Genomic DNA, 15,520 nt, shown 5'->3' with positions numbered 1-15,520 from the left:
CTCCTTGACAACGCGGTCCGCCCACGGGTGGGCAGTGTCTTGGAATGCGCGGCGTATAAAGCGGTCGTCGGTGCAGTTTTCTTAAAATCACCCTCAGCTCAAGTCTCCTTTCAACTCCGCGTACGCGGTGGAAGGAGGCAAACGGGAGCCGGGCCTTCACATATTGGAGAAGGGTCCTTTGATAACGTGGTCCGCCCCCAGGTGGGCCGTGTCCTTGAACGTGCGGCCAATAACACGGTAGTCGGGACAACATCCCTTGCGGTGCTGTTCACGCGAGGAATTTTTCTAAAATAAAGTATGGATCGCGCGCTGTCGGGCGGTGCACGGGAACAACCCTCGTAGTGTACCAGAGGTAATTCAACTCGTTCGTGCCGGTATCCCCAGAAAAGGTATCCGTTCTTTGGAGGGAGAGAGTCCTTCTGGGCGCTGTGGAGGTTGAACGCCGGTGGATGACATCCAATGTTCTCTTCCGAGTGGAGCATGGTAATTTTTGCAATAATTTCTGAACTGTACTCGTTCTCGTGTCGTTATCCCGGTGGCAGCTCTCGGAAGTTATGTACTGTTGCATGGAGGCAACTTACACGTACATCGACCTCTGATCAGATATAAGTTGGGGCAGAGGGTTGGCATTCAGTTTGTGTAAGCCTGTGTTCGTTGGCGGCGTCATAGGGAGGCAGTCCCTGTGGTTAGTCTTCCACTTTGATGCCAGTACATCTCTTCGCTTGATGACAATTAACGCACACATGTTCGCTCCCTTAGGCGCGTTGTTATCCTGCTTTCCAGAATAGTGCGTTTTCAGTGCTCCTGTTTGTGTAAAGGAGTCTACCTCGATAGATAGCTCTCCTGCTTGATGACAATACATACATGTTCCGTCTTACGTGATGACAATACACACAGTTGGCTTGGTTTGGCAAGTACGAAAAGCACTCCATCCTAGAGAGTGTTGTTAGCTAGCTTGTAGAACTGTAATGTAGAGTTAGTCTGTGAAAAGGGGACTACCTCCATATGGAGTTCTCCTGCCTGATGGCAATACATTGTTCAATGACCATTGAAACACTGCCCTCTGCAGCGACTATCCCGTGTTTGGATTGTTCGCTTGGTATTGCCAGTACGAAACGCAAACTCTCCTAGAGAGTGTTGTTATCTAGCTTGTATAGGGTCGTAACGTGAAGTTAGTGTTTGTGAAAAGGGGGCTACCTCCATAGGTAGTTCTCCTGCTTGAGAATGAGAATACACACGTGTTCAATGACCATTGAAACACTGCCCGTGTGACAGTGGGTAGCACATATGTGGTGTCATTTATGAGCTTGTTACTTATAAATGTTACTTATAAGTGCTTTTTACTAACGTCGCTGTAAGTAATATTTGAACTGTCGTCAAAATTGATAAAATCGGTCAGAGCGACACTTGATATGCAACGACCCTCATTCTAGCGGGCAACACTGGATGTATACGGCATTTTGTTCTTGTGATTTTGGTTTCTACGCGTGTATATACCCAGTGTTATGCACCTGCGATGACGTTTCGCCGCCGGACTTGACGGGCAACGCGAAGTCGGTGTCTACTTTGGCACAGTGCTGCCCGCAATTTTCAAGTTTCATTTACTATAAAACTATGAGAGTAATTCATTGGGACAAAAAATCCGTGTCGTTCGGGTCCCGAGGGCTTACACTATTCAATGAACTCATTTTATGAGATTGTCCTTCAACTGCTTTGCGGTACCATTACACATCTAGAAGCATCCAGGCATAAGGAACAATGTCCCAGCGCGTACGGACTGTTCATGGCAGAGAATTGAAAAGTCTTACCGACTGTTCCCCAGTCCTGGTGTGCGAGGTTGTTGTACCACCCGTCGTACCTCTGCTTCTCCAGGTACATCCTCGATGACATCGATTCCGAACCTGCACAAGCAATACAACTTCATGTGAGATTTACGTAACCTGTACAACATATCTTCCCGGTGTACGGATACATTACAAATTCATGTACTGTACATCACATACAGGAACATCTGATATCACCAAACGGCACTGGTAGGCTAGTGTCTTGCGGATATTTGTCTGCACAATACATTCAGATGAGGTACCGCTGATAGGAACGGGTAAGTGTGACGTACTTGAAAAAATACCAACGTCGTCCAAAGCACTACGCAACAGGGACGGACAAGGAAAAGACAAACACAGTGCTAGAACTGTTCCCTGCCCGTCCCTGTTGTGTAGCGTTAATTCACCAAATTAGTTATCCACCAAATTTTCCCCGTTTCAACAACGTGATGTTGAGAAGGCTGTCAAGTGTACCACACTAGTGTATCGCTTGCACGCTTCGATATCCGTCGAGCGCAACAGTGAAGCGCGCATGACCATGAACCGTAATATGGAACAGGCAACGAAGACCATCGAGTTCAATGTTTTGGCATCAAAGTGAACAGACTTCCGATGCCGTAGTTCACAAGAAAAGATGCACGGAATAGCATCCATGTACTCTTTTGAAGGTCAACAGAAAAAAAATAAAATATATAAAAATATTCAAAACACAAAAATTATTTTAAAATATTTAAAAAATACATAAAAAATATATTTAAAAAATATTCTTCGGTCATTCCGGGTGAACATATAGAGCTCGTTAAAAACACGACGCCACGCCACGGGTGTACCATTTCCGTCCACCCAAGGCTCCGCAACACGCAGCAATATAAATATATCAACGTCACTTCGACGTCATCACCTCGCCCATATCTTTCCAGAGAAACCCCTTTAGATGTCAACACCCTAAATGGGTTAGTGTCTCACGTTCTGCAAGGTGCACCTCCTCAAGGCGTTGCTGCCCGCACGGCAAGCAAGTGGGTCACATCACGGTTAAAAGCGCTTCCGTATTCTCAAGATCAACGGAGGGCCGTGCTTCCGATTGTCCACGGCGAGAACTTTCAATTTGTGCTCTTTGATAATTCCGATTTGATTCAAGTGTCCTCCCAGCACCAGCGGTGTGGCTTTGTCTCCGGAAAGCCTTCCGCTCTTTTATCGTTGAAGCCAGGTACGATGATGACGACGATGAGAATGGCAGTACAAAAGACCGGCTACGCTAAATGAATTCGTTCCGTCGAGAAGGAAACTCACGCCGAATGGTTCTCGATTGCTATCATTCGCTGAAGGCGTGGAGGATTATCGAATGCGATTGTTGCGGTTCCTGTTTCGAATGAAGAGGGAAATGAAATGGAGCGCACGTCCATCTGGCGTCGATCAAAGGAACGGCCAGACTGTTTCGAAGGAATGAAGCGCACGTCCATCCGGCGTAGGTCAAAGGAACGGCCAGAATACTATTTCGGTTTCATTTTGTCTAGGATTGTCGATACTCGACATGTGCGTGATAGTACAAAGATGGCGGTCTATGTGTGCGCTGTTTCTGACCATTGCAGGAGGAGGCAACACGCATAAATGCGAGGCTAGGTGGAACTCTTCTTGCCACTGAGGCGGAACCCGGGCCACGACAACTGTAGACAATTGACCTCTAGTCATACGAGCCTTGTTTCGTCAAATTCGTCGATCTTCCTATGTCTCACGCCTCAGTCCCAATGGGAACTACCAACCCTTTACTTGATGTCCCTTGCCGGGTGGAACTTGCACATTTAAACACGCCATTTTGTAGCCAATTCGGTGGTACGACACCCACGCACAGACCAGTTGCCGTGACTTAGGGGCAAAGATGATGGCCTTCCATTCTGAGACTAGACAGTGACCCGGGTTCGAATACCCTCGGTAACTCTGCGACCTGGCTGTTTCCCTCTTACGCTGTAAGGCAAGTGTCGGAATAGTTTCTTGTGAACGCGAAGAAGAACGTACGGTTCCCTCGAGATGGTTGCCAGTAGGCAGGCAGCTCGGCAGTAATACGTCACCAACGTACGTCACACACAAATGATGCAGAGGTGGGATTTTTATGCGCTATCAAATCTCCCCTCTGCGCCATTAACTTCTGAAACTTCCGACTTTGGGACTTCGCACTCCCAGTCGGTACCGACCAGAGACCATACGAATAATATATCGGGATCATCATGCAAAGGATGGTCGCAGATCTAAAGGTGGCTGCAAATGACCATGACAGCCAGTGAGGAAATGACAAGAAGGCGATGGATTGCTGTATGTAAGAGATGTCCCACTCTTAGACCACGCTGCAGATTGCGCGTTTACAAGAGATCAGTGCATGAACATATTCATGCACTTTGAAAACTTTATCTGTACTGTCTAGACATCCCACACCTCCTACGTATAGAGAGATTATGTGATCGGTTATTCTTAACGATGATTAAGTCCCCTTGCATCCGACTCGTTCGCTTTCTTTTTCGATCTCACGGGGAATCCCTCAAGAAGGGTTGCAGATTTTAAACCGGTATCGCCAGAAGGATGTCGAATTCAAGAAGACGGCAAGGCCGTGTTAAAGCCTCGTGACGTCATGTTAAAGAAGCCGAACACAACCGGTAATCCAAAGGGACCTTTCTAGGGTCATTGCACAACGCTAGACAATGGAAAACGACAGGATGCAACAGGAAACAGAAACGTGGTCGTGGCAGAACAAAATGTGCACCTTTGCCCCCTCTTGCGGGGCGAAATTCAAGGCGAAGGGCATATTAGAAACAATGTACCAGTCGGTGGATTATGAAATATGCCATGGGCGGATCGTGAAGGTTCAGGATGTGAGGAAGGGGGAACCAATAAACGGGATGAGATCATTGTTTAACTGCGGAGGAGAAAGTCATAACTGATTCTTCAGCAAAGCGCTGCGTGCTTCAAGGCCCCTTAGGAATATATATATATTAGGTATATACCTTAGGTATATACCCCTTAGGTATATATATTTTTGCTGGTAAATATTTCTTGCAAAGTTCTCGTCATTACTAGCAGTCCCCTTACGGATACTTTCTGCTCCCTGTGTTCTCTTGAGTGTGAACTATATTTCACGTCCAGAGTTGTGGAAAAACAGACGTTATACTATGGTTTTCTTTCTTTCTTTTTTTTCTTCTGTTTTTTTCGTAAGCTAAGGCTGTTTACAATTCGCGTTCCTGTTGGCATTTTCAACATCAAAGTGTTGGGCTCAAAAACTCAGTAGGCATTCAATTTTCAAAAAACGTTTAAAACTTGAGCGTTATATAATCAGACGGTTACAGCAGCCAGACCTCCCTTACAACAAAAAAAAGGCAACGTGTAGCGATCAATTGCGCCATGACATCATTAAAGGGTATGGAAGCCGTTGTGGCTGAACGAAGTATATATACGGACACTTATTATCATTGATATAAATTAATGGTGTAATAATGACAGCTGTGCAGTGACAATTCGTTCTGTATGCTGATAAGCAGCTTTTTAGTATACATAATGAAAATGTTTAGAAGAGCGCAAGAGTTACACAAACACTGCTCGCATCGTTTATCAAGAAATGTGTGTAAAAAGTATCCAAGGTCATATTTAGACACGAAAATTGGCAGGTGCAGCGCGTTCCCGAGCTCTGTTCCTGGGTAGACTTCACAGGGAACTGTGCCAAAAAAGTGCCAAAAAAAGTGCCTGTGCCTGTGCCTCGTAAAGCATCTGCTTTGATCGACCTGTTGAGTAAGGAGCCTGGTACAAGTGCAAGAACCTTATATTTTCACTTCATTGTCTACTTACGAAACAGAGAGAGAGAGAACGGCAGCAGAATTGTAGAAACCACCCTACAGCGCCATCTCGAGCCCAACACACTGATACAATCTTACACGCAATCAGAATTCGCAATATCAGAACAAACATAGCAAGGCTATAAAACGGATGAGCGCATAAGGGGAGCAGGCGCGTTTTCTCCTCTCGTAGTCTAGTTCACTGACTTGGGAAAATGTTCTCCCTCTACCAATGACGATCCGCAGGTTCGATTAATCAACCGTATACTTCTATAGCGATCTTATCGCTTCACGATCCCAGATGCGTTCCTGCAACAAGGGACCAACAAATTGAGAGCTACAGATTGTTGCATAAGGACTATTCGTCGTATACCTATGTGGGCAGTTGTTGCATAAGGACCACTCCTTATACCTGCATAGCCGCTGCAGTTAGCTGTGGATTCACGAATCCCATCACGTTTTCGGTTATTTATGGTGCTGCTCTGAGTTGATGCGCAGGACAGCTCCTTTCATGGAACCTTTCCGAATATTTATTGTATAGGAAGTGCGCGAAACAGGCCATATTGTTCGGGTTCAGTTTGGGAAGTGGTGGTACCGAGTGAGTGATTGAGGGTAGCTTTTGTTAGGGTAAAAAATTGAGATTGATGGTGCATAGGTACTAGTGGAAATGGGCTTCTCTTCCGTCTGTATCGTCTTGTATGGACTCTACGTTTAAAAGGAAATGGATTTCAGTGTATAGGATGACTACTTAGGGATGCCGAATAAGAAACAGTAAAATATCGAGATTAGTTGTTTTGAGTCTCAGTTGATAGAGCTGAAGTTACAGTAAGGTACCTACAGTCGAGGCTGCTAAAGTTTGCTTTAAGCTCTTATTACACCTTTTTGGTCAGACTATCACTGACTCTTCTCGACGGGAGGAAAGAAAACACGCGACATTTCAAGCAAAGACATTAAGATCAACTTCACGCATAGCTCTAATGACACTAATTGACATAAAAGTTTGAGATTTGTATATGAACCGCCATTCATCCCAACAAAGATTATCTTTTGACTTGGCCTCGTTCTCTCCTTCCTGTTTTCTTCTTTCCTTTTCTCTTCTTTCTTTCATTGATTCGTTAAAGACCACCACGGGACACGAGAACTGAAAGCTGCTTCACTATCGCCATGACGTCATGACATCCTACGGATTGGCTTTCAATAACGACTCTTCTTTTACTTCATTTGGAAGGGAAGTAACACTGGTAACCTGACAAACATGAACTAGCAGACACGCGTTTTCGTTTGCAGACGACACTAGCACCGTGCGAGGTATAGATGCAGACGACAAGACATTCTCGAAGTCAAGCAGTCGATACCGGAGCAGACAAGCACTGCGTAGCCATCGGGACAGCGTTTATGACATTTTTGTAAGAGGGCGTGGAAATGTGGAGAATTCTTGCATCCTGGAGTGATACTGGTAATTCCGGACGTCTGTCGACCTGCAGCCGCCTTTATCTCGTACATTGAAATGAAAAGTTTAATACATATTGCTACGCCGACAGCACGCCAGGCAGTAATCGTCCTTGAAGAGTTGTTTTCAGAGAATGTGGAGGACTCTGTTCTGTGCACACACAAGAGCCTCTCCGTGGGCGACATCTTTTCTTAGAAATTGTTGGACGTTCCGAAGATAAATAGCACTTGATGTTGTGAAGCAACAGTGTTTGAGAAGATGATCATGTATCGCTACACAACATCCCACGCTTTCCTGTATGAATGACTATATACCGTGACTACGATGCACGGTTGCCAACAATATTCGGTTGCTTTCACGCGCTTAGTGCGCCTCTGCCTCTCTTTAAATCGTGGTGGTTGAGACGCCCCGTATATTCCTAATAAATGCATATTTCAAAGAATCGCGTTGAAGGAACTAGCCCCCTTCAGTCTAACGGGAAAGTGAAAGGTACACAAGCTGACTGGCAATGGAATGCAATAAAGGCTTTGATATAGCGTTAAAACTTGTGGAGTTCGGCTGGTGATCCGTCGTGAGCAATAGCGAAGCCATATAGCACTCCCTATAGTAGCTAGACAGTAACTCCCTATAGTAACTAGTATAGTAACTGGAAACATCGAAGATGCAGATATACACGTGCACTGAACTTGGTTATCAGTTCAGTGTGTGTGTGTGTCATGCTTCTCACTGCGGGGCTCACTAGTACTTCTAGAGTACTACTCTAGTACTCTCTGCCTTATTAATGAAGCTAGCAAGCACGCAGTAATGGACAAAGGTGAAACCCCCCATTCACCATCGTAAAAATTAAGTTGTTGTTGTTGTTGTTGTTGTGTAGCAATCCTTGGGATACTCGTATGTTCGATTAATGATAAGCATTTTTTTACAAGGCTACAACTCCCATCTCGAATGCTTAAGCACCTGCTCAGTCACAGTAACCTTGGTTTAGCACTTCGGGGGTGTGCTACGCGAATATTCATGGCACTTACAAATACTTTCTCCCTTGATATATATCTCAATCGTCCGTTATGAAGCTACTGCTGAATTATTTGGACTGCTGCCCAAGTAAGATATGCGGGTAAATAATTCCTGAGGCGTCATGCAGCCTCAGTTGTATAGTGCCTAGATGCAGATGAATCTCTCATTGCTTTTTCCAGTAGTCGTCCAAGCTTCGTTTTGAAAAACACTTTGGTAAGAGCAAGCTGGCTTGAAATGAGTTTCTGTTACATCTATCGAAGACTGAAGGATGTTACTTTAATAGAAGACTCGGACGATGCACACCGAATGGAATCCTTCACTGGATCGACAGCCTGTGCACGTCGGTGTCAGCAGCCAACGCTGATACGCTGGGCAACCTGTGCAATCGTATTGCCAACTGTAGGGTGGGACAAGCGAAAACGTGCACACATCACATTTCAAAAATAGTACTGCTCTCGCCCTAAAAACGAAGAGCAGGATCAACTATTGCTAGGAAACCTGTGCAGGTCGCCACAATTCGTGTCAGTAGTCAACACTCTGATATGCCCTCAGTCAGGGCTGGGTCCGCTTGCACTGAATTCGTGCTAAGATGACAACACAAGAAAAACGCATAACCACCGATTTGACAGTGCATTTCGCGCGAGTTGGACGATAACGTCGTTGAGGACTGCAGCACGTGGTTGAAGCAACGCAGAAAAGAAAGCTCGTTGAAAAGTTAGGACCCTAGCACGATTTTTATGCAAGCGGACACTCGGGTTGAACAAGGTCTCACCGCTACCCATCAACATGACTACAAGAACACCATATTCTCACTCCGCCCCTGTGGCGGATCCGGGGGGGGGGGGAGATTTCCCAACCGCCCGTAATTCATCACGTTAAATACTAGGTATCCTCCCTCTCCTTCCCCGCTACGCGCTTCGACAAAGAAACCCCCACCCCTCACCCCACCCCAAAGTGGGGGTCTGGATCCGCCCCTGCTCCTTCCTCAGGGGGGTGTGCTACTCAATAGCCTTGGCATGGCTTCCTGCACGCGCAGCGAGCGCACGCTCAATGCACTTCCAAGGCTATTCTGAGAGCCCCTTGAATGCACACTATAGCCCGTAGGTGCCTCTCAGGGCGGAATCAATCCTTAGGATACGCTCCAACCCCGTGCCTCGCAAAAGCACTCCAAATTATGTTATATGGGCGTCAGCTTCGAATTGATATGTGGTATGATGTTTAAATGGCCACTCTTGGGTCAAAAGAACGATATTTCATTGCCAAACCATCGTCACCCAAAAACTCCATGCGCAGTTTTATAAATCCTATCAGGTCTGTTATAACTTATAAGCTGTCAAGCCTTCACAAGTTTCGGTTTCACAAAGGGCTCGGCGGCGTCATCGTGTACGTTCGCCTACTGGACAGGACGCCAGACGTCTCTCCGGGGCGCACCTTCGGTCCGCCGTTGTACGATGGCAAAAACTCACTACCAAAAATTAAGCATGGTTCTACAGCAAGATTTAGACGCTCGTAACTCCTGTTTGCACTTTGCAATGTTTGCATCATGTGCAAACCAGAGCAGACGCAAAGGCGACCGTGGACATCCAGCGGGCTGAAGTAAGACCTGGAAGCAAGAACCGTCCGACAGCCTTCCGATTTACGTAGCCTTCTTATGTATCACAGAAGCAAGGTTTCGTCATGACGTGTCGCTAGAAAGCGAAGCCGAGCTGTTACCATTACGGCTGACCTCCGAGTAAAATATTCCATTAGTGAAACACTGCAGCAATCGAAGGTCATCCATGAGAGCGCAGAGCCCTCGTCACTCATTACAAAAACTGACCCGACAAGCTGGCTGCACATTTTGCCCCTTGCACACCCTTGGGTGCCTTTCAATCCGTCACGCTTCTGAGAGACGCACACGGTTGTTGTGTAACAATGCATGCAACAGGAAGAGTAACACGATGCATATTGGAAGTTGATGCGAAACCTCCGTTTGTTACTGAGCATCCCGAAAACAGGGCTCGGATATAGCGACAGGGAAGCACAAAGTGCCATTATGCAACGTCATGGTGTCCGTGACAGCGTCTGGAAAGCACATACGCCATACGTAACAATTTTCGTTTGTTCCGTGTTGCTACCGTGATTCAACGTGAAAATAAATAGATCCCCCCTCAGCTGTGACCATGAGCATCACCTTCAGCGCAGCAGCAGGGAGTCGACCTCGTCACCTCTCAATCTTTAACATGGTCGTGAATCTACCACCAACTTTGTCCACTTGACCACTGGCCGAGGGTAAAGTCGAATGAATGAATCAGATATAGCTGATGCTTCCTTTTTGTAATCGTTCTGACAAGTGCACATCCTTAAGTATTTATGCACGTGCAGTTGAACCGGTAACAGGAGAGAACTTATGACAACCAGAAGAATACGTGACAAGAGGATGACGAAAGGCTGTTCGGGCATTGACGATTGCCGGAGGGAGCGGAAATATTCGGGCAAAGAATAATTTTTTTACGCTGCCGCTGCCCTTGAGGGTAGAGAAGGAGACGACAGTTACTGTGCTCGCGTTCTCTTCAAGCAACACTTTCCCATCGGTTCGTCCAAGGTTCCTTGAGCCGCTCCAGGAAAGGACATTAGGAATATCGGCGGCCACACCGAGACGGGTCCGTCACATTTTCGTCCCATTTTCAGTTCCACGGGATGGAATCCTTCTGTACACTTCTTAATGCGTGTTAGGGCCGCGAAGGAACTGTGACCGTTTGCTCTGCATGCAGACGTGAACAGGAAGAAGAGGGAGACAGGGGACTAAGCGTTCTGGGCACTTTACGGGGCACTGGGGACTAAAGTACTGAGTACTTTATTCTGGGAGAACTGTGCCCACATTCGACTTGAGAGCCCGCCCGAAAATCCAGTGTAAATCTCGAAGAGCATGGGCAACAATAGGACTCCCCTTCCCCCTCCCCTAAGTCATCTAAAGTCATCAGAACGACCTTTGACAACGTCCTTTTGTACGTGAATGAACGTAACATGGTCGAGGCTAGAACGACACCTATAGTAGACATCTATAGGAGAACGACACCTATGGACAACATAACGCTATGGCTTCCCACGCCAAAACAAGAACAAGGAAAAGCCTGCGCCTGAGGTAAACGCCCTGCGAATGTCAGTGCCGGGGTTCAAACCCGAGGCTCTCAGGAAGTCCGCTGCTGATACTACATTATTATAATAATAATAATAACTGGGGATGGGCCATGCCTTCACCTATCTTGACATGCTGTTCTCCCCACAAACACACACACATAATAATTTATAGTATTATGGGAAAGACTATGGGAACTATTATAAATAGTGTAAAAAGACTCGGTCAACAACATCGCTACCCCCAAATTCGGGTCGCACCATCGAACGTGGCGCCCCCACGTACCCGTCGCCTTATTCACGTGAAGTCACGACTTGACGTTCGTAGGTCATCTAGAGCATCTCTCGCCCACTCACGACGTTCAACAAAGAAACTACGGCGGCAACGCAAGGTCGACTCCTACACCATTCAAGATCGTGCACTTGACCCGACGTGCCATCGCCATTTGTTCTCGCTGTGGCGGCTCAAAGGCATCAATCAGTGTAACGGTTGTTTACGCTATCTATTCGCATCTATTATCTCTCATTATTCTCGCATACAAATACCCAAAGTTATCTTCGACTTGCACTGGTAGCGTGTACGACCGGAGTGTTGGGAAGCTTTGCTCTTTTCTGTTCCATGATTGGTACCGTGAAGCATCTTATGCAACAGACCACAGGCGAAGAGACTCCAAGTCATGTTGGGATCCTGCCGTCATTAGGGTCATGCCGAAGGTGATGGGTTCGCCTCCTACCACTGGCTGTGCTCTCTCACGTTTTCCCTGTGCAGACCTCCCAAGTGGGTTTAAGCGCAATTTCCCATGAAGCCGACCAAGGACGCATTCTAACCCCATGACTCCTATCCCTTCCTGTTGTCCCCTCTCCATCAGCGCGCCCGTCATAGCTACAGTTGCTTCGCGATCCTAACACAAAATAACAAAGAAAGGTGAAGACAGACGCACCTGGGGGTTACATCTTTGATATAGCAAAACAAATACTCTTACACCTCAAAGTGTCATGCCAGTGCGATGACAGTGCGATGTCCTGTTGTGGAATGCCTCACACACATGATGATGGTGGAGGTGGTGTTGTTGATGATAATGAAAGGGCACGCCGTTGTCGGTCTCACAGAGGAGGGCAACGTCACCACTGACGCCCTGGGGAATGCACGTCCTGGGCAGACTTCCAAGAGAACTGTGCCGACATATGTCTGAAAGCGTCTGAGAAAAGTATGAAACCCAGGAAAGAACCCAGGCAGCACAGCCGGCACCGGTATTCGAACGCGGGTGCCTCCCAGTGTCGGCGTGACATGGCCACCGACGCAGCATGCAACGACGCGAGCAGTTTGTTCCGGTACCTCGACGACTACCGGCAGCCCTTTTACCCCGCTTATTTTTCCCTTGATTGGGAACCACATACAACTTCTTTCGGGACATGGCTTGCCGCCGCAAAAAAGCAGGCCTGATCGCTTAAACGACATGGTATAGCCGTAAGAAGTCCAAAAATTAGGACTGTGCTTTCAGCCCTAGAGACCAGGTTTATGGACACCAGCAGTCATCAGCCGCTGGTAGCCCCAAAATCTGCGCCTGAAATTATCTGTGGCGATTCGCCGAAGCAGAAGACGTCGCTATACTCAATATGCAAACGTGGCGAAGGACCGTGAGGAGGCATTCCTTTATCCAGGTGGCGTCTCCACTGGGTCAGTTTTTCGCCGCTCTGAACGCGAACTCTTTTTAGGCACGTACTCACATATATCTTCGGTTCTAGTTAATACACCTCCCCGGAGCACTTTACATCTGTTACGCTCTCATTAACTCGTAGACCAGGGAGGTTCAGCTCGCAGTGTACACATTCATGAAATGACGAATGGATCCGTTCCAACCATAGCCTTCAGAACAAATGGAGTGGATTGCCCGGGTTGACTTCGTATCATAGCTCAAGATTAGGAAGCAGCTCTGCGTGCAGGATGTCATTTTTCATCGTTAGGAATGTTCCGCCTGTATAAAGGCCGTGATTTGCTTGCGAGACTGCATTAAGTACGATCGGTTCTGCATCATTGACAACATCATATAGTTTGACTTTCGGCGATCCTGTTTTGTGAGAGTTGCCTTTTTCATCAAGGGGGTTTCCGCTAACACGCTACAGGCAAGTTTAAAGTGTCTTCTACAGGCTGGAGAGCTATCTGATAAAAAAATATTGGATACAGAAATATTGAAAGCGTTGAGGCAGCAATGGAATATGGAGCTAAAATGGCTCCCTACTCGACCCTTTATGAATGCTATCAGCGTCGGCGGATGAGTTTATAACCTTCCCGCTTACCGATAAAGAAGTTGTGGGTTCAAACTCAGCCTGGAACGCCAGCAACTTTGCTATTGGTTGTTGAATAAGCAGTGCATTCGGTGCATTCATACCATGGGGTTGCCCACATACGTGAGGCCGACAACGGCAAGCCCTATCACCACCACCACCACCACCACCACCACCACCACTTCATACCATGGGCCAACCACTGACAGCGTGCCTTTGTCCTTCCGTGTGTGACGGCAAAGAAGTGAATCCAACACTTTTCTCTTGTTATAGTTTTTCGCTCGAAAGCAGCGCTCCTTTGCCTCTAACGGAGAAACCACGTCGATCACGTAACACAGCATGTGTGACGCAATCAATCGCGCCCGCATAAAAGAGCATCTGACAAGCGACTGATGGCCATCTTCTCGACGCGCCCTGTGACGGTTCCATAATGCAGCCATGCGGGCCGCCATCTTTTGAAAGACAGTACTGCCTAGCAGCTGATTGCAAAGTGTCTCGTCCTGCTTCAGGATCTCGTAGTTCGATCGATCCCGACCTGAGTGCATTGATGTCTCGCTATCAATCACGGCACAAAGGAGGCTGTTCCATCAGGAAGGACATACTGCCCTCCATGCGGCGCGTTGCACCTCTGCATTCGAAGGGGTTAGATGTGCAGGCTACGCGTGGCGACGCTTCTATCCCAGATACGTACTGCAGGTGCCTGCACTATTATTACATAGTAATCCTGAACCAAAATAGCATCGGTGTTCAACCACTGCTAGGTACTCTGAAGTTTCGTTTTGAAGAAGCAAAGGTGGATATCTCTGCCTCGTCTATTCGTTCTCGTACTAGTCTTATCTTTGATTTTCCACAGTGCTGTACGAAAGGTTAGAGAGCTTTTCCTTTTTTTTACCTTTGAATACTACGCTTAAGATTTCGCCCTGTCACACTGAAAAAATTACTTGTCACATGGTCAAATCTACCTCACTAATGCCATGTCCTAAGAGCACTGCTGTCCTTTCTGTATACTGGAGTACTTTGAGGCTGATCCTTATGTCTCCATAAAAAAAATCCACCCTACCACCACCACACACCAAAAAAAAATTCTGTATAGGAAAAAGAAGAAAAACTCGACCACAACAGCAACACCAATACCAATACAACAATAAGTGTACACACAACAAGTGTTGCAGCCCCTTCGTTCCATTAACAAGGACAGCAAAACGCAATATGAAGTTCACTTTCGTCTTCGAATGGCCTGTCAATCATTCAGTCCCAGCAAGTTCCATTTAATCGCAGCAATTAAGAGGGGTGCGCGTCCTGATATGCATAGAATTCCTGAGCACATTCAAATCACGTAGCAGGTACGGCACTCCCCAAAAACACGTAATCATTAAACAGGCGAAAAGAATGAACGCGTGATTTAATTCCACTACCTCGTCCGTCCTCAACGTCCAAAATCCAGAAGTGCGAGAAAGCACCCCGCAAAGCGTACGCCCCTCCCCCACGTGGCCGTTCCAGAAAGCCTGCATCTTGAACTCTGTTCCGTGAGCACATATGCCAGGCACGTTCGCAGTAAACACACCTCTCGGGTCAAACACAATTCCCCGGTGTGTCCACAAAGGCAACGCGGCGCGCGCAGTCTCAGACAAAGGAAGAGCTTGTCGCGTGACTGTTGACAGGCTTGTTGGTCAATCGCGCTCTCTGAAGCGAAACAAACTGCCCGTCCACAGAGGTTAGGCTGGCTCTACAAGCGTGCGCGCGCGCGCGCGTGCTAGGCTCAAAGCATCGTTCTGTTTCGGCGGTGGCCGTCGGGGATTTCGAAAGCGCCCGTTTTGCTCGAGTGCATGCTGGATAGCCGCGGAGATTTCATGTGTCTTTGGGAGATTTCTGCAGAACGCGTTTCACAATGCTCTTATACGTCCTCTTGCGGGTACAGAGCAATCTAGCGGATATTTTCTGCGAACTGCAGCATCGAGGACGATGGTTTAAAAGAAGTGCATGGAAAGAGATCTACCCTTGGGATCCTAAATGTC

General features: G+C 47.2%; 1 protein-coding gene across 1 annotated transcript in view; it reads right to left on the bottom strand.

Annotated features, from left to right (window-relative positions):
* The window catches only part of LOC135367213 (dual oxidase-like), a 106,244-nt gene that overhangs the window by 69,159 nt on the left and 21,565 nt on the right, over nt 1–15,520 (bottom strand). The window contains exon 2 of the mRNA XM_064600372.1: nt 1,809–1,901. Coding sequence (XP_064456442.1) covers nt 1,809–1,901 — 93 coding nt within the window. The remainder of the gene's footprint in view (nt 1–1,808; nt 1,902–15,520) is intronic.

The sequence above is a fragment of the Ornithodoros turicata genome, chromosome 8 (genome assembly GCF_037126465.1).
Source record: "Ornithodoros turicata isolate Travis chromosome 8, ASM3712646v1, whole genome shotgun sequence".
Lineage (NCBI taxonomy): Eukaryota > Metazoa > Arthropoda > Arachnida > Ixodida > Argasidae > Ornithodoros > Ornithodoros turicata.
The sequence above is the reverse complement of the archived record's forward strand: the minus strand, read 5'-3'. Positions and strand labels throughout refer to the sequence as shown.